Source organism: Dasypus novemcinctus, chromosome 6 (genome assembly GCF_030445035.2).
Source record: "Dasypus novemcinctus isolate mDasNov1 chromosome 6, mDasNov1.1.hap2, whole genome shotgun sequence".
Lineage (NCBI taxonomy): Eukaryota > Metazoa > Chordata > Mammalia > Cingulata > Dasypodidae > Dasypus > Dasypus novemcinctus.
The window spans coordinates 91,114,154-91,136,574 of NC_080678.1; the positions used below are offsets into that span (position 1 = coordinate 91,114,154).

A 22,421-nucleotide genomic window follows, 5' to 3' on the forward strand; every position below is an offset into this window, starting at 1 on the left:
AACATCCCCAAGTAGCCAAAAATATTTTTAAAAAGAAGAATGAAGTTGTAAGACTCTCACTTTCTGACTTCAAGCATATTATTTAGCTACAGTGGTAAAAACAGCATGCGCCTGGTGTATCTACACAGATTGGCCAATGGAATCAAATTAAGAGTTTGGAAATAGACCCTCACATCTACGGTCAAGTGGTTTTTGACATAGCTGTCACCCTACTCAGCTGTGTGAGAACAGCCTAATCAACAAATGGTGCTGGGGAAACTGGATATCCCTATCTAAAAGAAGGAAAGAGGATCCCTATCTCATACCTTACACAAAAATTAATTCAATATGTATCAAGGACCTAAATATATAAAACTAGAACCTTATAACTCCTAGAAGAAAATGTAGGGAAACAACTTCAGGATCTTGTGGCAGGGGGTATTTCTTTGGACAGTACACCCAAAGCACCAGGAAGAAAAGAAAAACTAGGTAAGTGGGCTGGCCTGCTCAACTCGCCCTGGGCCTTCTTCACGGCGGGTGGGGTGACCCTGCCTTCCTGCTGGAGCTGGTGTGCTGGTCCTCCCCATCAGCGGGCTTGCCGCCCTCGGCCTCCGTCATGTCCAGTGCACCTGCCAGTGCCTGGCCTGAGTGCAGCGTGGCCCTGCCATTGGCGTGCTGTGCCAGGCCTGCTCCGTCATCCACCTGCTTGTGATCTCTGTGGCCCTCGTCGGGGTGACTGGGGACCAGCTGGAGAAGCTGAGTGCCTTCCTCCTTCCTGGCACCCCACAGCCCTGGTGCACAACCAGTGCTTCACCTTGACCCTGTTCTCCGCTGGTCATCCTGCCTCTGTGTGCCCCCTGCGAGATTGGCTTCCAGTAGTATGCCAGCCTCCTAGGCACCTGGGCCACCTGCTACCTGGAATACCTCCAGCTCGAGGGCTCATCGCCTTGTCCTTCCCCCTGGACCTGCGTGTTTAGCGTCCTCCCCACATCTTTGGGTTTCAGTGTCGTGAGGCTCTGTCTCCACCTCCTGCATGTACATATCAGGCTCTCTCCCACTGGGCCCTAGTCTCCACGCTGTCCTTGATGATCTGCTGTCTCACCTACTCACTGACAGAGCTCATAGACAAAGGGGAAGCTGTGGGCCACCCTCGCGGTGGCGATGCTGTCAGAGGCAGGGCAGTGGGGAAGGTTGCCCACCAGTTGGACTGGCTGGAGACATCCCCATCCCTGCACCCTGAGGCCCTTCTCCTTGGGAATGCACATACCCGGCTGCCTTCTTCACCCTCTTCCTCCACCCACCCTGCTGAAGCCAGAGCACGCACTGGCAGATGACACAGAGCCGGGATCTGGCATACCCCACCGCTGAAAGGATGATCCTGGAAGAGCCGGGGTCCACGTGTCAGGCTTGGGTGCTGCTTTAGGGAACTGTGCTGGTTTTCTGATCAGAACTCAGCATCTGCCCATGGACTGCACCCAGGAAGGTTGGCTCAGGGCCAGGTCCCAGCCACCCAGACCCAGGCCCCTGGGAGGTGGCCAATAATTAAAAAAATAATAAATTATAATGAAATGTGAAAAAAGAAACACTTTTACATTTCAAACAATTTTGTTAAGAAGGAGAAAAGGCAGCCAACTCAATGGCAAAATCTTTGGACAGCACATATCTGACAAGGGATTGATTTCCATGTTATATAGAGAGATCACACAACTTTAACAACAAAATGACAAGCAACCCAATTAAAAAAAGGGCATTTTTCCAAGTGGAAATACAAAGGGCCAAAAGACACATGAAAATTTACTCAACATCACTAGCTATTAGGGAAATGCAGATCGAAATTATGATGAGGTATTACCTCACACCGTATAGAATGACCATTATTAAAAAAACAGAAAGCTGCAAGTTCTGGAAAGGATGTGGTGAAATAGGAACACTCCTTCCCTATTGGTGGGAGTGTAAAATGGTACAGCTTCTGGGGAAGATGATTTGGTGGTTTCTCAGGAAACTAAATGCATAACTGCCACATGACCCAGGATTCCCACTAATAGGAATATATTCAGAAGAACTGAATGCAAGACTGCAAATAGATATTTGCACAATGATGTTCACAGGAGCATTATTCACAATTGCTAAAAGATGGAAACAATCTAAGTGCCCGTCAACAAATAAATGGATAAGTAAGATGTGGTATATACGTGTGATAGAATATACTATTCAGCTGCATGATGAAATCAGTTGGGGAAGCACATGACAACATCAGGAAACTTAAAGACATTATGTTGAGTGAAATAAGCCAGAAACAAAAGGATGAGTATTGCATGGCCTCACTGATATGAACTAAAAACAATGAGTAGTTTACAGAGTTGGACTATGAAGTGTAAATTGGTAGGACAGGAATGTGAGCTGAGAAGGGGGAGATGATGCTGGACATATGTAGAATGCTTAATAAGGTCAATTTTAAATATGTGGCAGTGGATGGACTTGATGGTAACACTTTACAATAAGTGTAATACTGTTGGTTTACGGATATGATTGTGACTGAAACAAGTAGTCTAGGGAGGTTAATGTTAGTTGAAGGATAGCTGGAAGATAATCTAGGGAATGTGTAACTAGTTTGGGTGGTTGATGAGGACTGTGGTTAATAATATAAACACAGGAATGTTCTTTTGCTACAAGGTTTTAAGAATGTGGTAATATAGAGGAAAAAAATAACACGTAATTCTTAGACTATAGTTAACAACAATATTGTAATGTTTTTGTAGCAAAAGCAAGGAAGTTACTGTGTTAATTACAAAGGTAAAACAAAAGAACACAGGGTTTGGCTTTGTGAGATATGAACATGATTAAACTTTTTTCTTTTCATTAATAGGAAGACCTTGACTATGTCACTAAACTAATCCATGTTCATCTGCGTATCTGTCTGAACACTGGATGAACAAATGAGTTTGTTGTTGGAAATAGATGAGATTAAAGTGTCTGGGCAGAACTTTTTAGGAGTAATGCTTTCATAACTTGATGAGCTGACTTTTATATTTTATTTTTTGAATTTGAAATAAAGTATGAATGAAAAAAAAAACTAATATGAAATAAAGACATTCCCAGATAATGTCTGGCTGGAATTCAAAAAATTCTGATGGAATTCATTGCTAGCACATCTGCCCAAGTAGAAATTCTAAAGGAAGTTCATTTAGACTGAAAGTGAGAGGCGCCAGACAGTAATTGAAATCCTCATGAAAAGACAAAAGTGTTGGCAAAGGTAATTATACAGACAATTATAAAAGACAGCATTATTGCATATTATTCTCCTTTCTGTGGTGCTGGGATGACTGTATACCCACATGTAAAATAATTAAGTTGGATTCCTGTCTCTTATCATATAGAAAAATTTACTGAAAATTGATCATAGACCTAAATGTAAGGGACAAAATATAAAACTTTTAGAAGAAAATACATGAATAAATCTTCGTGCCCTTTGTTACACATGGTTTCTTAGCTCTGACACCAGAAGAACAAGAAACAAAAATAAACATAGTTAAATTGGCTTTACCAAAATTTAAAACTTTTGTATCAAGGAGGTGAAAAAGTAACCCACAGAATGGGAGAAAATATTTGCAAATTGTATATTTGATAAGTGGCCAGTAACAAAAATATATAAAGAATTCATATAACTCAACAATAAAAAGACAAATACAATTGAAAATGGGCAAAGCATTTGAATGGACATTTCTCCAAAAGAGATGTAGAGATGGCCAATAAGTTTATGAAAAGATGCTCAGCATCATTAGTCATTTGGAAAATGCAACTCAAAACCACAATTAGAGATCACCTCATACCCCCCTATAGATGAGTATAATCAAAAGGACTTAAAAAAATAAAAAGGACTGGCAATAAGTGTTGGCAAGGATGTGGAGAAATTGGAACTCTCATTCATTGCGAGTGGGAATATAAAATGGTGTCGCCACTTTGGAAAACAGTTTTATGGTTCCTCAAAAATGTTAAACATAGAGTTACCATATAGCCCACTAATTATATTTCTAGGTATATAACTAAGAGATATGAAAACATATGTCCACCTAAAAAATTTGTACATGAATGGTCATAGAAGCATTGGGTCAACACAATGTGGTATTTCATACAATGGAATATTATTGGGCAATAAAAAGGTATGAAGTACTAATACATGTTATATCATGGATGAACCTTGAAACATCATGCTAAGTAAAAAGAGCCCCAAAGACCATATTTTGCATGATTTTGGTAATATGAAATGTCTAGAAGAGGTAAATCTATAAAGTCAGAAAGTAGATTAGTGGCTGTGTAGGACAGGGAGGGGGATAAGGGGTGAGTTGTAATGGGCATGGGGTTTCTTTCTGGGGTGGTGAAAGTGTTGTGAACTTAGATCATGGTGATGGTTACACAACTTTGTGAATATATGAAAAACCATTGAACTGTAATAGTTTAAGTGGGTGAATTGTATGGTATGTGAATTACATCTCAAATAAATATTAAATTTTCTTTTGACTTGGACTTGTCCTGAATGATATTGCAGGGACAGATGTAGGGCATTACATATCCTGCCATAACCTACTGAATGGACTGGGAGAGAGTGTAAACTACAATGTAAACTATAATCCATGCTTGTAGCAGTGCTCCAAAACGTATTCAACAAATGCAATACAGGAAGCGGATGTGGCTCAACTGATAGAGAGTCCATCTACCATATAGGAGGTCCAGGGTTCGATCCCCAGTGCCTCCTGACCTGTGTGGTAAGCTGGCCCACACGCAGTGCTGTGGCACACAAGGAGTGCCGTGCCATGCAAGGGCATCCCAATGTAGCGGAGCCCCACGTGTAAGGAGTGCACCCTGCACGGAGAGCTGCCCCGCATGAAAAATGTGCAGCCTGCCCAGGACTGGCGCTGCACACACGGAGAGCTGATGCAGCAAGATGACACCACCACAACAAAAAAGAGATGCAGTTTCCCAGTGCCTCAGGATAATGCAAGTGGATGCAGAATAGCACACAGCGAATGGACACAGAGCAGACAACGGGGAAGGGGAGAGAAATAACAAAACAAAACAAAACAAAAAGAAATGCAAGGAATGTGGCACACTGATGAAAGAGGTTGTTGATGTGGGAGGAGTGGGATAGGGGTGAGGAGTGAGGGTATATGGGAACCTCATATTTTTAATGTAATGTTTTATGTGATCTATGTACCTTTAAAAAAAAAGATAATAAAAAAATGAAAAAAAATTTTTTCTTTGGAATCCCAGGGCAGATGGAAGAGTGAGAAAAGACTGAGTAGGCAACCTCCAGGGCCTTGCCCATCAAGTTTAGGGGTGAGCGATGGTTCTTTGTTTAAGCTGGGGAAGAGGAACTTGGGTAGACGCCAGCCCAGGAATGGAGAGTTGGGAAAGAGGCTCTTGGAACTGAACTGGTTTTGCCCAGATAGTAATACAAATCTTGGTGCTGCTTCCTCAGTGCTCCCTCACTTTGGGGCCACAGAGTGAGGTGCCCACCATAACAGGAGCATGTCTTCACATTTACTTGGTGAGTTCTGTAGTCTGAAAAGCTCTTTCCCATCTGTCTTGATGGTCATTGCACCAAAGTGGAGCAAGAAGTGTTAGTCCTGCTTTTTTAAAAAAAAGATTTATTTTATTTTATTTTTTATTTTATTTTATTTATCCCCCACTCCCATCCCTTGCTGCTTGCACCTGCTGTCTGCTCTGTGTCCATTTGCTGCATGTTCTTCTGTGCCTGCTTGTCTTTTCTTCTCATCTTCTCTTAGGAGGTGCCGGGAATCCATCCTGGGATCTTTCAACGTGGGAGAGAAGCGCTCAATTGCTTGAGCCACTCCAGCTCCCTGGTTTGTTGTTTCTCATTGTTTTTTTTCCCTGTCCCTCTTTTCTGTTGTGGTATCTTGTTGTGTCAGCTCTCAGTGCAGGCCAGCTCGCCTTCGCCAGGAAGCCCCGGGAATCAAACAGGACCTCCCATAGAGTAGACAGGAGACCAACTGCTTGAGCCACATCTGCTTCCCTAGTCAGGCTTAACAGAGAAAACTGAGGCCAGTGAGGTGAGGGGGTGGCCAAAGTCTATCAGCATGTCAAGGGCAGTCTTAATGCACCCCCCCAGCCCCGTGCTCTCTCCATTCCCAATAGCCTGTTCTACATCTAAAATATGTCTACTGTGGTTTCTGCTGAGAAAGGGAGGCAGGCCACAATCAGAGCGGCTATTCTAGTCATTCTAAGCAAGGATGAGGGCTGTGATATCCGCTTTGCAGGGACACCAGTGGGCAAGGTTGCAGCGAGTCTCAGACTGAGGATGAAACGGAAAGAGCCTTGTGGGGCTGCCTCTGCAGCTGGGCAAGTACCACTTTCTTGCCCGGTCTGCTGATAAGGATGAGGGCTATCATCTACTGAATGGCCTGCATCCCAGCTCCTTTTTGGCTGCAGCAAGACTGTTTGAGTACTTTGCTCTGCCAACCTGGGTGCCAGCATCATGACTGGACTCTGTAATGCTGTGCAGTCGGCAGATTCTCCCTTAACTGGTCACAGAGACCAGGAAGCCCAGGTGTCTCAGAACAGGAGCCTCGTGCACAACACACCCCCCAGGACCCCCCCCCCCCCACCCCTCACCTCCAAGACAGTTTCAAAGCAATGCTCTGGCAGTGGGTTTACAGAACGATTATTAAACGGGGCTGAAGGATCTGAGTGACGCTTTAAGTTTGGCTCATGGAGACCCAGTCATTGCGCTCCCCTGGCTCTGAGAAGGTGGCCGTCCCCCCTTCTTCCCTCACCCCAAGCCTACAGTGCTGCACTACGTAAGGTTTTCTGTGAGAAAATCTTTTCTGTGGGATCCCATACCTTCCACACAGGTGACAAGCCATTGGGCTGTCCCCCGCTACACTCCTGCACACAGGGCCTGCCTGGGACACCTGGCCCTTTGGGACTGGGGTGCAATCCCTGCCCACCTAAAAACAACATCCTATATTAATTAGTCCCTTTTGCCTGTGGGCTCTCAGGCCCTGGAGATCCCTCCTCAGTGACAGCCAAAGAAACAGCTCTACTGCTTCCAGAATTGAGGGCTTATTGGAAGGCGATTATTTGCTTTTCTCATTTGATTTTAGAGAAGTGGACAATTGCAGGCAAGAGCTCTGCTTCTTTGGAACACCTACTGCTTTGGGGCACCACACTGATATTAGCTTCTGGAGGGCCATTATTCCCATACATATGCAGAATAACTGGTAGGGAATGTTGAAAAGTCTACAGGAAGAAACCAGGACTTTCTTATCTAGACATCAAAGCCTGCGCTCTCAGCCTTCCTCTTCAGAACTCCCAGTCTGCTCACACACTCCAACTGGGAGATCTGCTGCTGCTGCTTTTTTTTTTTAAGATTTATTATTTATTTATTTCTCTCCCCTTCCCCCCACACCCCCGTTGTCTGCTCTCTGTGTCCATTCGCTGTGTGTTCTTCTGTGTCTGCTTGTATTCTTATCAGCGCCACCTGGAATGTGTCTCTTTTTGTTGCGTCATCTTGTTGCATCACCTCTCCGTGTGTGTAGCTCCATTCCTGGGCAGGCTGCACTTTCTTTTGCGCTGGGCGGCTCTCCTTATGGGGTGCACTCCTTGCGCATGGGGCTCCCCTACGTGGGGGATACCTCTGCATGGCACAGCCTTCCTTGTGCGCATCAGCACTGCGCATGGGCCAGCTGCACACGGGTCAAGGAGGCCCGGGGTTTGTACCCTGGACCTCCCATATGGTAGGCGGACACATTGGGCCAAGTCCACTTCCCTCTGCTTCTTCTTAAGATTGCTCATTATCGGGAACAATGTGTCTACGTTTCCCTGCAACAATCTCAGGAACAGAAGAACACATTTTTAGAAGTAAAAACTATTAGCAGCAATGCTTCAATATGTGTTCATCAATTGTAACAACATAGTACACTAATGAGAGATGCTGTCAGTGTGGGAAAGTGTCGGAGGGGGAGGGAGTGGGGCATAAGGGAATCCCTTATATTTATTGTGAAACACTTATGTAATCTAAACCTTCTTTAAAAAAATAAAATAAAATAAACAACAAAGACAACAAAAAAAACCCCAAAACTATACTGCAAATCTCTTGACCGAGGAGCATCTAATTCAAGGGAGTCTTGTTCGTTGTGGCTTTCCTGCCACTTCTCTCCTGTCCCATAGCAGACAGCTGGCCTGCTTTTCTTCCTCATTCCCAGTTTAAACAAACACACTGACCAGCCCCTCTGCTGCCAGGCACCTCCTGGTGCCGCGCATCGCCAGGACTTGGCTCTAGCAGGCATGCAGCCCTGCTGAATGTAGGCACAGGCTTTCAGTATCTTTCGGCCTACGTCATCCATGTGGAATCTTGAAAGAGTCTGAAGTCCACATGATAGGGGTGCTTCTGGAATCGGGTTGGTGCATGGGCCTGGCTTTCTCCCAGCCAGCACAGACCAGCATTGTTTCCCAGAACAGCCCATTGCCCAGCTCCGCTCCCCACCCTGGAGGGCTGGGCGTGCTGCCCCTCCCCACCCGGGCCATCTCAGCTGGGCCCTCGGCCACCCGTAAAAACTGTCTTTGAGATATTTAAGTTGCCAGCATCTCCCTGGATCCTCAGAGATGGAATATTGGTCTGAGATGGGGTGCTTGGTGAGTGCAGGGTCCTGGCCTGGAACCAGGAAGCCCAGTGGCTTCTCCTGGGCAGACTGGACCTGCCCCTGCTGAGGCCAGGGAGGGGCCCCTGCAGCCTCGTGTGAGGTGGGGTCCTGGTCTCTTTTGGGGAGAGCATGAGGATTCGTGAGGACTTCTGCCTTCCACGGCTGGGAGGGAGGAGCCAATGCCAGCAGAGGCCACGCGAGCTTCATTTGTGACCCCTTGGAGGACCACTGGCCGGTCAGGCTACCCACGGGGACGGACCCTTGAGGACCTGACCTGTGGAGGATGCTGAGCTCCCTGGGGGACCTGCAGAGATCAAGGAATTGCAGGCAGAGAGGGGGCCAGTCCAGTGCTGGCCCCGCCCCGCCATGTCCCTAGGCTGGAGCAGGGGCTTCAGAACAGACCCGTGGCCGTGAGCGAGGACAGGAAGAGCGGGCCCTGCGCCGGGGGCAGAATGGGGGTGGTGTCCGAGGCGGTCTCCTCTGGCCCGCTGTCCCCGTCGTCCAGGCCCTTGCTGAGGGACGGGATGATTCTGATCACCTTCTCTTCAAAGTGCACCTGCTTCTTCTTGGTCTCTGGCTCTGCCGGCTCCAGAGTGAGCTCCACCAGGGAGGTGGGGGGCTGCAGGGCGCGGGCCCCCTTGGTGCCCTTTAAGATGCTCTTCATGTGGGTGAAGAGGGAGCCGGGTCCCTCCCTGAGGACCCCGTGGAAGGTGTAGGTCTGCTCGGTGTCCCCGGAGCCGGTGGTGCTGATGGCACTGCTGGAGGGGTCTGTGTACCGCTCGGGGAGGGCTGGCGCTGCGGGGCCAGCTTTGCTCTTTTTCCGCTTGCTCAACAGGAAGTAGGCCAGGCCAGTGACGATGAGCATGGAGCCTGGAAGAGATCGGGGGGTCAGGCCTTCCAGGTGCATCAGGAGAAAACCAAAGGCGTCCGAGCCCCCTTTTCCAAAGGGCTTCAGCCACGTGGTGCTGGCTGGCCACGGACAGGGGCCCCTGACCCAGCCCTCACCCTGGGCTCACCTGACACACACACCCTCGTCAGACCTGGGTATCAGCCCTCACCCAGGCCACCAGCCCGGGGGCCTGGGACCTGGCTTGGAAGTCCGAGGATGGGCTCTGCTCGCCCCTGGAGGAGCCCTGCTCCAATCCCCCTGCCCCGCTGACGCTCAACCTTGATGCACAGCCCTCCTCTCCGAGGGCTTTAGGATGGGACCTGTAATGCTTCAAGGAGCCTGGGCCCGCCTGCTGGACAGGGTTTCTGGCCCTTCCTGGAAATGGGTGATCCCCTTTGCTTTAGCTCCCCCCAACGCTTGCCTGATGGAGGCCAAGGAAACATGAATTCCTTTGGATGTGTCTAGCAGCAAACTGGCTCCCAGACCTCCGGGGGACACACCCAGCCTCCCGTCCAGGGGCCAAGGGGCCAAGGGCTCATCTCTTACTCTTCTTCCCCTGGCCCCACTGTCTAAGATCCTGCCGCTCTGCCTGTCCTGCCAGGAGCCCACCCGGTCCCAAAGGCCAGAGACTCCCTTGAGTGTCTTGCTCTTCAAGGAGCGGGAGGATGTGGCGGGCTCTGGCCTGGGCCGGACCTGAATTTTCCCCAGGAGAGCGCACGGGGTAGGGGACGGCCTGCCCCAGGGTCCATAGAAGAGACCTCGGTAGGACCTGGATGCTGCTGGCTGCCACTGAGTCTCCCTGGAAGGGCAACAACTTTCACAGGCAGGAGGGCAAGGGAGAGGCCCCAGCAGAAAAGGTCACGGTCACAAACACGCAGGGAGCACTGAGTCGGAGGTTTGGCAGCCAGGTTGGCTGATGAGTCGGGTCTTTGGGATGAGTGGGGAGCAGGACATAAGACTGTGAAGGTTTTTGGGGCTTGCACTGTGTGGTGCCTGAGGAGTCTGCATCTAAGTGGGTAGGCACTGGGGGGCCCAGGTTTGGACAGAGAAGTGACACACAACCCCTGGGCAGCTCTGAGCACTTGTGAGGCCAGGTCTGTGCCTCCAGGGTGGATGCTGCTTCTCGGCTGTCCTCATCCCCAGCCTCAAAGACCAGCTAACCCCCCGGCTCTGACCGCCTGCCTGGGGCTCCTACCTGGGATCGTCACGTGCCAGACCAGGACAGGGTGGAGAAAGCAGGCCACGGAGAGCAGCAGGTAGGCCAGGAACCTCTGGAAGCAGCCCAGCCAGTGGGCGCTCTCCCCGGCTCTGTGCGCCAGAGAGCCCGGCCGACACCTGGAGGTGAGGGTCCCAGGGTGAGCTGCACCAGGCGGCCAGGAGAGCTCCGGCTCCAGCCTGAGACCCTCACCCCACCAGGTGGCCAAGAGAGCCCTGGCTCCAGCCCGAGACCCTCGCCTCCACCCCACTCTGCTCGGGCTGGGAGGCCACAGAGCTTGGATGGGTCCTGTGAGCAATGTTCTCCCACCCGGCCCAGCAGGCAGCCCCTCCTCGGAGTCCTGGAAGCCCCAGGAACCCTCTCTGAGGCTCCACCACTAGGGGGTCTGGCGTGAGCCCCCCCGGGGCATCCACCATTTTCCTGAAAGGTCACCCCACACCCTGCCTTCCTGGACAAGGGGAAAGAGGTCAACCATCTCCGGAAGGAGAGCAGGGTGGGGGCTCCCCGTGAGTCCGCGGTGGGCTCCGGTGGCAGGGGGCGCAGGACGGCCCGCTCGTGCTGCGCTCTGCGCAGGGGGCCGAGTTGGGGAGCGCGCGGACCCCAGAGGCCGGCCTCCTGCCGGGCAGGTGCTCTGGGGCCGGGCCGCATCGCGCGGCTTCTAGGGATAGAGGTGTCCGCTCTCAGCCCTTCTCCATCCTCCCGCCAGGCCCGGGAAGCCGGCGAGCCCCGCCCGGGCTGGACTCGGGGCCCTGGGCGGAGGTGAACGGGCTGATGGGTTGGGGGTTTGGGGGGCACCCCAGGACCGCCCCCAGCGTCTGACCCTGCCGCCCGCCTGCGGTCCCCGGCGGCCGCGGCTCCCGGCGCCGATCGGTCTCTGCTGGCCCCTGGCGGTGGCTCCCTGTGGCCAGCCCAGCGCGGGGTGCCGAGTTGCCGCGTGCGTAAAACGCCCGCGCTCGGTCCTGGGCTCTTCTCTCCCCGCCCTGTGCAGTCAGTTGCAGGGAATCCTTGCCGGGGGTGGTCAGGAGAAACAGAAAAGGCCGTCACCTCAGGGCTGGCCGCCTTGGGAGGCAGCCAGCGGCCTTGCCAAGGTGGGGCGTGGGCTGCGAGGATGTGCGCTGACTCACCCTGCGGGTGCCCAGGGCCCGGCGCTCCAGCCCTCACACCTGCGCGCGGAGGCGCCAGGCCTGCCTCCTTGAGGAGGGCGGTGGGGAGGCCAGGCCAGAAAACCAGGACTGCCCAGCTCTCTCGCCAGGTGGCTCGTCTACATGGTGGGCTTCCCACACTTCAGTGTGTTGGGGAGCAGGTCCCCCAGGACTTGGCCTCAGTGGGGGGGTCATCTGGGGTGTCTGGACTGGGGTGAGGGGGAGGGGCTGGTCTGGAGGCTACTTACTGGAAGCAGATGGCCAGCAGCTGAGCCACAAAATAGGCCCCTTCGCACACGGAGACGGCGGCTCCCGTACACCTGAGGGTGGAGACAAGTGAGAGGGACTGCTCCCTCCTCGCCTTCCCACGGCTGCCCACGCTCAGCCAGACTCTCTCATCACGGGGACCTGTTCCAGCCGCCCTGCCTACGGCCACCAGTGCGTTCTCCATGCCAAGGCTGGGCTGGGCCGTGGTGGTGGAGGGGTGTGGCCAGGGCTCCTGGAAGCTTGAGGAGGAAGCGTCGGTCCCACAGGGGAGAGGCCTTTACCCCAGGCCGCGGGGTGCACACTGGCAGGGCGTGCCGCTCTACCTGCGGTTCAGTGGGACTGACACCTGCTGTCTGTGGCACAAGCTCCCAAGCTGGGGTCCCCTTTTCTTCTCCCTCTTTCCCTATCACCCAGTTGTCACCAGGAGTTACTGATTCTGTTCTTAAATACCTCACTTTACACCACTCCTGTTCTCTCTGTCCTCACTGGCGTCGCCTGAGGTCAGGCTGTGCCTTCTGGACCTGAGTGCCAACATCCCCTTGGCTCTCTGCCCCACCCCGGCTCCCTGCCCCCTGGTACCCTGCCTTCCCAACCCCCGTGCCCCCCCTTGTCTCCTGGCCCTGGCTCCTTTGCTTCCTGATCCCCTGGTCCTGGTCTCCTGGCCCCCAGTCCCTGGCCCCTTGGTTTCCTCAGCCCCCAGCCCCTGGCCCCTTGGTGTCCTGGCTTCCCAATCCAGGGCGGCCCTCTGGCCCTGAGCCTCAGCCCCTGGCCCCCTGACCTCCTGGCCCCCTGCTGAACACTACGACCAGAGCTGCTAGACCACGAACTCCTAAAGGGAGCTCCTCTTTAACTTCCCTGTGCGGTGGCACCCAGCCTGGCTGGACGTGCTCCGTGAATGTAATTGAGAGTGAATGCATGAGTGAGCCAGAGGATGCTACCCTGTGGGGGAAGGTGGCTTGAGAAGGGAACAAGATTTCCCCAGGACCTAGGCATCTCTCTCTCTGTCTTTGTGACCACTTAGTTAACTGAGATTTCCACTTTCTCCCATTAGCTCAATGCCTCCCAGAGCCTGCCTAACTCTTACCCCTCAGTATTTAAATAAAGCTCACATTTACATAATTATCACTACGTGCCAGGCATGGGTCTAAGGGCTTTACAAATATCAACTCATTTGATCATTGTAACAGATAGAAGCACTATAATTAGCCCCATTTTACAGATGTAGAAACTTGTGGCTCAGAGAGGTTAAGCTCCCTGCCTGTGGTCACACAGTTGGTCAGTATAACAGGGACAACCCAGAACTCCAGCTCCAGAGTTTATGCTTAACAAGCACAGCAAGCCACATGGTTGTAAAACAATTGGCATTGCCTTTTTCTATGCCTTGGGACAGAGGTGGAAATGTGACCCGTTCAGTCTCACGGCAGGTGCTACAGAGGCTGTGCCTGGAAGCCCATCAGTCACTCCTGTGGGGCCACAAATCCAAGCAGAGACCCTGCCAGGGAGCAACATCCTGCCTGGGAGGCCCCTGCCCAGGGCTCCGTGGGCCTCAGGCAGCACCCTCATCTCCCACTGCTGCAGGTGAGTGTGAGGAAGGTGGTGGAGCCTCCCTGGAACCAGGAGGATGGGGTGGGGGGAGGAAGCAAATGTGCAAAGGAGAAGTGGAGAAGAAAAAGAGAAAGGAAAGCAACAATCAGTCCTACTGGGAGTCCCTGCTCTTTGCCATGGCCTCTGCTTGGTCTTGGGGAGGCAGAGATGTGGGGAACGATTTTATTAGGGGGAAGTACTGCAACTGGCCTGTGCTCCATTGCGGGAGAACAAAGCGGCTGGAGGCTGAAATCTGCCCCGGGAAGGATCGTATGCGTGCAGGGGGAAGACAGTGTTGGAAGGTGAAGGCGTGATGCTTGTGAGTGAATTGAGCCAACCCGTGGAGCTGGGGAAGGCCCTGTCTGTTTCCAAACACAAGGGAGAAAGTGCACAGTGACACCCAGCCACTGGGGCTCCGGGGCTCAGGGCTTCCCAGGGTGGAAGGTTAGGAAGGAGTGTCAGCTTTAGACCAGCTGACATGGGTGACACCTCGGGGCAGAATCAACAGGAGGAACAAAGGCTTAGAGGCCAGGGGACAGGTGTGAGTTTAAGAAAGCAATGGTGCTTGGGGGTGTCAGTGTGACAGGTGGAGCCCGGAGGTGCCAAGGAGTGTGGACCAGAGGCAGTGGGGAGCTGTTGAAGGTCGTAAGGGACGTCTGTGTTTGTAGACAGCTAATTCTGTGGCAGTGTGGGGAATGGGCCAGAAAGGTGGAAGGTGGTTGGGCAGTTGTGGTGCCTGATCCAGGTAAGCAGCTCCCGAGAGCCTGCACTCAGGCAGGGGGCAGAAGAGGCGGCAGATCTGAGGGCTACTTAGGACAGAGACCTGGCAATTCTTGGTGAAGGTAGAAGGTGAGAGAGTTATAGGAGCAGAAGTCCCAGCTCGCTGGCCCAGCAGGAGGAGGTTTTTCTCGGGAATAATCGTCCCAGACTAGGCTCGTGGCGCATCTGCTAGGTCAGTCTTTACCCAATGCACCTCAGTTCAATGGTTCCTTCAGCAGCCCCTGGACTTGGCAAGCACAGGCTTCCCGCATGGCCAGGAGGAAACTGCTGTTAGTCCCTGGCCCTCAGGAGAAGGCTGCTGAGAGGCTGGGTCAGAGCCTGCAGGCACTTCAGGCTTTGCTCACCCCTGTGCAACCCATGGCACAGTTTGCAAAGGCATCTGGTGTAGAAGAAAGGTAGTAGGCTGAGGAATGAGAGTGACCTGGTTTGAATCTGCGCTCTGGTGCTCACAAACTCTGTGAGCTTAATCTCTGAATTTTCTCAGCTTAAAACTTGGCTATTATACACTTCTCATAGAGTGGCTGTGAGAGTTAAGTGTACACAAAACATTTCAACTGTGCTTGCGTGTAGAGGAGCTCAAAGATATAACCCCATTTCTCTAAAACAAGAGCTCAGCTAGTGTTTTCTGAATAAAGAAATGATTAAAGGATGGATGGATGAATGGATGGATGGATTGATGGATGGATTGATGGTGGGATGGATGGAAAGATGGACGAATGGAAGGAAGGATGCTTGGATGGATAGAAGGATGCATTAATGGATTGATTGAAGAAAGGATGAATAGCTGAAGGGTAGATGGGAGGATGGCTAGATAGAAGGATGGATGGGTGGATGGATGTGTGGATGTGTGAGTGGATGGAGAGATGGTGGATGGATGGATGGATGGATGGAAGGATGGATGATGGCTGGATAGAAGGATGGATGGGTGAATAGATGTGTGGATGGGTGAGTGGGTAGAGAGATGGGTGGATGGATGGATGGATAAATGGTTGATTTATGGGCTGGTCTGACTAAGCCCTGTCCAAACCAGGGGCTATCCTAGAAGCCCCCTCTCCTTCCACCTCTGGCGTAGGATGGAATTACATGGGAAAGGGGGGCTCCCTGGTCTATTATGAGCAGACAGATTGAGGGTGAGCAGGAGCAGAACAGGCAGGCAGGAAGAGCATACTGCACACATACTCACAGCAGATAGAAAGCCAGGCTTGTGAATTGCCCCCGGAGGTAGGTCTCGGTGCCCACGCCGATCAACACTAAGGGCAAGAGGAGAGGGGAGAATGGGCTCAGGTGCTCTCAGCCCCAGCACTGCCCACAGGATGCAGGTACATCAGGGCGGGAGGCCCTCTTGAGGGCTACCTGGTCCTGGAGTGAGAGCCAGGGCAGACTTGGCTTCATGTCGCCCTGGGCAGTGTGGCTGTGAAGGTGCGAGAGAAAATTACAGGAGCCTCCTAGCCTGGTCCCTCAAGCCCCAGGCGCAGTGCCGGGGGTCTTCCTCTCCAGCCTCCTCCTGCATGGATGCCCATGCTGTTAGCCACCCCTTAGTACCCCAGAGACCACCCACAAGGTTTTCTCTTTCACCTGTCCCTGGTGGTCCATTGCCAACTTGTGCCGACTGTCTGGGTTTCAATGCCTGGCTTTGGGTGCTGGAAAGCACAGAATGGATAAATGGTTGATGTATAGGGTCTGAGTAAGCCCTGCCCAAGCCAGGGGTTATCCTAGAAGCCCTCTCTCTTTCCACTTCTCGGATAGGGTGGAATTACACGGCAAGGGGGGGACGTTTCATGTGTTTCCACTTTCCGCCAGCTGCTCTGTGTGTGTGTAAGTGTGTATGAGTATGTGTATGTGTGAGGTGTATGAGTGTATGTGTGAGTGTGTGTATGGATGAGTGTGTCTTGCAAGAAAATGGCCATTCCTTGAATTTTTACTACATGTCACGTCCTGAGCACTTAGCATGTGTTAACTTATTCCATCGTCACAACAGTGAACTACAATTGCCATCCCCATCTTACAGAAGAGAAAAGTGAGGCACAGAGAGTTTAAGCAAGACCAGCAAACCACCCCGTGTTCTGAGCTCTCATTTATGAGTTAAGAGTAGAGTCAGCCTGGCCCTCCTTTTCCTCATTATATCTCCCGACTTTTTGGTTATGAGAATTCACTTAGCTACTCAACGGCCGGTACGTCACAGGGGCACACTAAAATCATTGTAGGTGCTAAGGTAAGTTTTGGTACAGGGATCCAGTCGTCTGGAGAAGGGGTCTTCCTGCCCTGAGCCCGGGCAGGGGCTCTTCCGCTCAGGGCTGATGCTGCTGGGCTTTGCACTCCTGGGGGCGCCATTCACAGCTCTGGTCTTTGTAGATTTGTGGCGTTTTACCGCAAACGGCCAGCAGATGGCAGTAGACGGTCTTGGGCCCATTCACTTTTTCCTGATTCATCCCTGTTTTGCAGTTACTTTGATAGCTTTTCGGTGTGTGTATCTGCGTGGGCATGTACACTCTTTACTTTGAAAACAAAGGACTGACAGGCACGGGGGCACTGGAGGGTTGCTGTGGTGGCCATGCTGGGTTGAAGTCCTAGTTCTGTCTATCTGTATTCCCTCCGTTAGGACTTAACCCATTAGAGTATGGTTTTCTCATCTATTGAATGGGAATGATAAATTAGACCTCACGTTGCTGATCATCTGGATTTGAGAAAATAATAAGTGTGAAACCCCTTACAGCCTGTGAGTGTAAATTAACACGTGCTCCTTCCTTCCTTTAATTGGGTCCCTGACAGCATTCACGGTGTCTGGCCAGCACATTGTGCACTGGGGGAGTGGGGTCTTCCCTCAGAAGCTCTCAACCACCATAGCCATGCTGGAATCTGCACGCTCAGGGAAAAGGACCGCCCCTTGCTGGAGGAGAGCGCTGTGGGGTGGGGGTGGGGTCAGGGAGATCAGGACTGTGGCTCCTCGGGCAGGAGGTCCTTAGGGGATCCAGTGTGACCCAGTGGAAAGCTGTGAGCCCCTTGTGCACTGAGGCTAATGGGTCCCTGCGTCCTGCTTGGTCCTCGTGGTTCTGGGACTCCTGACCTTGGAGGAGACATCGTTGTTCTCCCTTCTGTCCCAGGCCTGTCGCCTAAGGCCTTGGTCCCAGCCACACCTGCTGGGACTGCACAGCTGCGTTCCTGGTGTTCTCCTGGCAGTCTCCATCCATGCCTTCTCGGGGTGACTTGGGGTCAGGCCCAGGGCTGAGCTGAAGAGGGGTGTTGGGTTCATTCTGGGGAGTTCTTGATCAAGTGGGAGAGGTAGGGTAGGGACTGAATGTAGCCTGTCCATGGAAGAACCATGGTCCAGGCTTGGAGAGAAGCTCCCGTGATCGATTAGAAGAGATGAGGGCCATTCCAGAGGACTTAGAAGACTAAGCCACGGTGGCTAGGAAGGCAGGCAGGAAACAGAGATGTCAAATGGAGAGGGAGGAGACCCGCCCCTGCTACCTGTAACAGCAAGCTGCTCAGTCTGGAGCAGAGGCCTAAAAGGGGAGCTGGGAACAGAGCATCTGCATTAGGCCTGATTCTGGCAGTCTTTTAGCACCAGGGACAGGTGGCCAGATTGTGGGCAAAAGGAGGACCACTGAGTGTTTTGGAACAGCACTGTGACATGCTCAGACCAGAGATCCCGGATCTCAGGGCATCTGGAGAAGGGGCTCTGGTGATCCTTGGGCAAGACTGCTTGGCAGATGGGAGCAGAGGGGCAGGGGCAAGGCCCCAGTCTGATGTTCTTGGCCTCCCCCTCTCTGGCAGGGTGGTAGCTGCTAGTTCCTTTGCTGGTCCTGGCTTGAGGCAGGTCCCTGGCTCCAGCTCCTGGTGGTGTGGCCAGGTGGACCCCTCTGACTGAGGAGGGCCTAGGGGCCTGGGGAGGGGAAGCTTGGTTCTGTCTGTGGACCAGATGAGGCTTTGCAGGGCACCAAGAAGAGGCATTCTCTCCCACTGCATGATAGGTGGTGGGCACTGGAGTGTGGGGTGCACAGGGGTATGGGGTCCATAGGGGTGTGGGGCACTCGTGGTGGGGCAGAGGGAGTTGGGTTGGGAAGTGTTGGATGCGTTTGTCACCAGCCTGTAATGGAGGCCCTGGTGAAGCATCTTCGTGGGCCTTCTACGTGCACCTTGTTTAGTCGACAAAGCACCAGCTAGAGGTGGGAATTAGCAACTCTGCATTATCTGTGGGAAACAACTAGTGCCCCTGCGGTACAACGCCTGCCCACCCAGGTTGTCGACAGCGGGGCGCAACCAGGACCCAGGGTCTCTGGAAGGCATCTGGGTGGACGCTGGTGGGAAGGTGCAGGTGGGAGGGCGTTTTCTGGGGGGGCTTTGGGGGACATAGTAGGGAGTCATGCCAGAGAGATGAGATCCATCTTATCAGTAGGGACCCTCAAGTCTAGCTGCGAGTGGATTTTTGAACGTATGAATCAGGATGAGGCAGGAAATGACCACTCGCTGGCTCATAACCTGCCTGGCATCAAGCTGTGGTCAGCGAGGACCATGGAGACGCCTGCTCTCGTGCCTGTCCACCCAGCCTGGCACCCGGCAAAGGCGCTCAGCTGCGAGGATCCTTCTTCCAGGTGTTGGAAGCTGCCGCAGCCTGAGTCTCTCCAGCCAGGACTCTCAAACCCAACAATGCAAGTGCTGGTTCCAAAGTTCCCAGCAGCCAGCCCACACCCTCCTCCTGGCGCTTCTTTGTGCAGGCCTGGGGAAGGCACAGGGACAAAGGGCATGGGTGTCTGAGCCTGGGCGGGAAGTCCCAGGCCCCCAGAATGTGCTCTGGTCATCCAGATGCAAGTGGGGTCCACGCCACCCACCCTTCCCAGGGTCCTGGGGAGGCTTCACAGAGCAGGAAGAGGCCTGAGCGAGAGTCAGGGATTGCGAGTGGCTGTGGCTCCACGTGCTGGCACAAGGGCAAGGAGTGGTCTCTGGGAACTTCTCTGCAGCTCCTTGGGCCAGGCGAGGTCACACCAGCCTCTGTGGGGCAGAGGGCAGGTGTGGTCTCCTTGGGTCTGGGTGCTCAACACCTTTACCTGGCAACTTCCTTCTTCCCCCTCCAGGGAGCCCAGTCTGCCAAAAAGGCTGTGCTCTGTGGTCCTGATAAAACCAGCTCTGCTTCCCTCCTTCCCCATCCCACAATCCAAGGTGGAGCTAAGTCGCTGTGCCCTAGGGACTCCACCTGCTTCTTTGGGGAACTCCTCCTTCCTCTGATGCCTAAGGTTTACCCTCGCCACGTATCCAGCCTGTCCAACCATGCACCAGCGCCCACCTCCGAGGTAAGCCAATGACAGGTGGGGGCTTTCCTGCTTGTCCCTGGAACTGCAAGCCTAGTCTCTGAGACACTGTGTGGGGCTTTCTGAGTTCTTTGGCAGAACATGTAAATGAACTCCCATCTATTTCTAAACTAAGTGAAAGAAACATGCTTAATTAAAGCAATATAATTTGGGGTCTGTTTGTTGCAGGAGATGTGTTAAATTAAAATGGGCCACAAATTCTTTGCGATGCCTCCCATTGGGAGGCAGTGTCTAATTTTCCCTAACGCCTTATATATGGGCTGGTCTAAATGACTTGTTCAGTGGAATGACATAGAAGTGAAGCAGACTAGATAGGGAATCAATAGATGGATCTGGAACCTGGCAAGAAGTCCACGTGGCCATCAATAACTCCAGATGGCTGCTGGAAGACTTGTGAGAAATCCAATTCAGAACAAGATTTCCTCCAGAAGCCAGGAGAAGCCCCGGATATTCTCCAAGGGCCTTATTATTGGGCCCTCCTGGGGCACTGATGGGTGGGGAGATCAAGCCAAACAGCAAACAGCTGGGACTCCTCCCCTGCTGTCAACAAAGGGGTGGAATAATTAATGGTTTAAAAAGCAAGAAGATGTGATCTTTGTCCACAAGTCTCTCCTTTTACTTTTACTGGAACTGTAGTTGGTGCTGGGGTTTAAAGTACACCCAGGGGACCTGAATCTCTGGACTGACCATGTGATAGCCAGGCCCTGAGTCTCAACAGACTTGTGACTCCTACACTCTGGTTTATTGGACTTACCCCACTCATCTGACATGGAGGTGAAGAAGGTCAACCACCACACCAGAGAGCCAAGACTGCCTGCAACTGAAAGCAGGAGAATTGCATCCAGCATCCATGTGGAATCTAAGCCCCTCTTGATATAGATGTGGAGTGGACACAACCATTCTAAGGTCCACAGGATGGAGGAATAGAGTATGGATTAGAGTGGACTTACTGATATTTTATTCATGAACTATTGTGATTAGTAATCGAAGAAAATGTGGCATTAGTGTGGAGAAAGTAGCCATGGTGTCTGCTGGGGGTAGGGAGTGGGAGGAAGAGATGTGATGTGGGGGCATTTTCGGGACTTGGAGTTGTCCTGGGTGGTGCTGCAGGGACAGTTACCAGACATTGTATGCTCTCCCATGGCCCACTGGGTGGAATGTGGAAGAGTGTGGGCTATGGTGTGGACCACTGACCATGGGGTACAGTGGTGTTCAGAGATGTATTCACCAAATGCAATGGGTGTCTCATGATGATGGAGGAGATTGTTGTTATGTTGTTATGGGGTGAGGGGGTGGGGGTTATATGGGGACCTCATATTTTTTGAATGTAATATTAAAAAATGAAGACAAAAAAAGAATAAAGATTGAAAGGAAAAAAAGAGCAGCAGTAAAAAAAAAAAGAGCGTGGAATCAGAGGTCTCCAATAAAGGTATGAGTTTCAATTAAAAAAAAAAAAAGCAAGCACAAAGGCTGAGCTCTGTCTCTTGCCTTTAGACCCCTGTTCTTATCTTCTGCGCCCTGCTCTCACTGTGTCCCCCTGCACGGATCAACATGCAAGTAAAACCTGGGCATTTATAATCTATGATGGGAAACTGTAGACTGTAAATCAGCCCACTTTATCACTTTTCAGCCCCTTCCTCTCCACCTGGGACCCATTTTGTGTTATTTTCTCCCATTTCTCTTCCCTCCCTCTCTTAATAAATTACTGGCCTAACTAAATTGACCTGCTCTTGAAATTCATTTCTGCAGCATCATCAAGAACCTAGACAAAATCCGGTTACAGAAGTACGGTTTAGGGACTTCTGAGTCTTGGTTTCCACCTGGCTCTCTGAAAACGCTCATTCTGTGGGAAACCACCCACCATGTCAGAAGCCTGACTTTCCTGAGACCACCATGTGTGGGCAAGCCCATGCTAGCCATGGGGAGAGACTGCTGGGGAGGAGGAGAGAGGCAGATGCACAGCAGCCCCAGCTGCTTCCGGGCACTGGACAGGTGAAGGAAGACGTTATCTTGAGCATTCGAGCCTCAGCAAGTGTGATGTGGCAAATGGGCAAACTAGCCAACAGCCAGAGTCACAGCACGAGACACACGGCCCTCGACGAGTCGTCCTAGCCACCCCGGCCCCTCCCCGCTATTGCCACCACCACAGCTGAGACTGCGGTCATGGAACAGACACGGGTCATTTCTGCTAGGCCCTGCATGAATGCTGGGTCCACAAAATGTGCTGCTTTATGCCACTAAATTTCAGAGTGGTTTGTTATTCAGCAACAGATACTGGAAAAGCAGCTAGACTATAACCATCTGAGGCTCTTGGTAAGGAAGTCTCTGTGTCTGGTCTGGTCGACATTCAACTCCTTTAGCAACGAGCGTTTCCCCAAGGCCCCGTGCCTCTGACTCTTCTCACTTGTTCCTCAGTTTAGTCAGAAAGCTAAATCCCTGCGTCCTATTCCCACAGCCTCTACTCCCCTGCCCAGCATGTACACACAGCCTTGGAAGTCCTTGAAGAGGGTGTTAGCGTCTAGTGACGCCTTCTGGGTGTGGAATCACATTAACGTACTACATTTTAAGCCTGAGTGGAGGCTCTCTGGGGACCTGCCT

At 52.2% G+C, this 22,421-nt stretch overlaps 1 protein-coding gene across 2 annotated transcripts in view; it reads right to left on the minus strand.

Annotated features, from left to right (window-relative positions):
- Nucleotides 1–1,565: 1,565 nt before the first annotated feature.
- The window catches only part of TMEM72 (transmembrane protein 72), a 31,988-nt gene continuing 11,132 nt past the window's right edge, over nt 1,566–22,421 (minus strand). Inside the window, exons 2-6 of one of the 2 annotated variants that reach the window (XR_011649072.1) lie at nt 15,701–15,767; nt 12,135–12,206; nt 10,724–10,863; nt 7,606–9,509; nt 1,566–4,839 (exon numbers count right to left, since the gene is read on the minus strand). Coding sequence is in view for 1 of the 2 variants with exons in the window: in XM_058299197.2 (XP_058155180.1) it covers nt 9,031–9,509; nt 10,724–10,863; nt 12,135–12,206; nt 15,701–15,767 (758 nt within the window). In the remaining variant the exon portion in view is untranslated. Of the gene's footprint in view, nt 4,840–5,877; nt 9,510–10,723; nt 10,864–12,134; nt 12,207–15,700; nt 15,768–22,421 lie in introns of those variants that run through there. The other variant, XM_058299197.2, reaches the window with a different exon arrangement.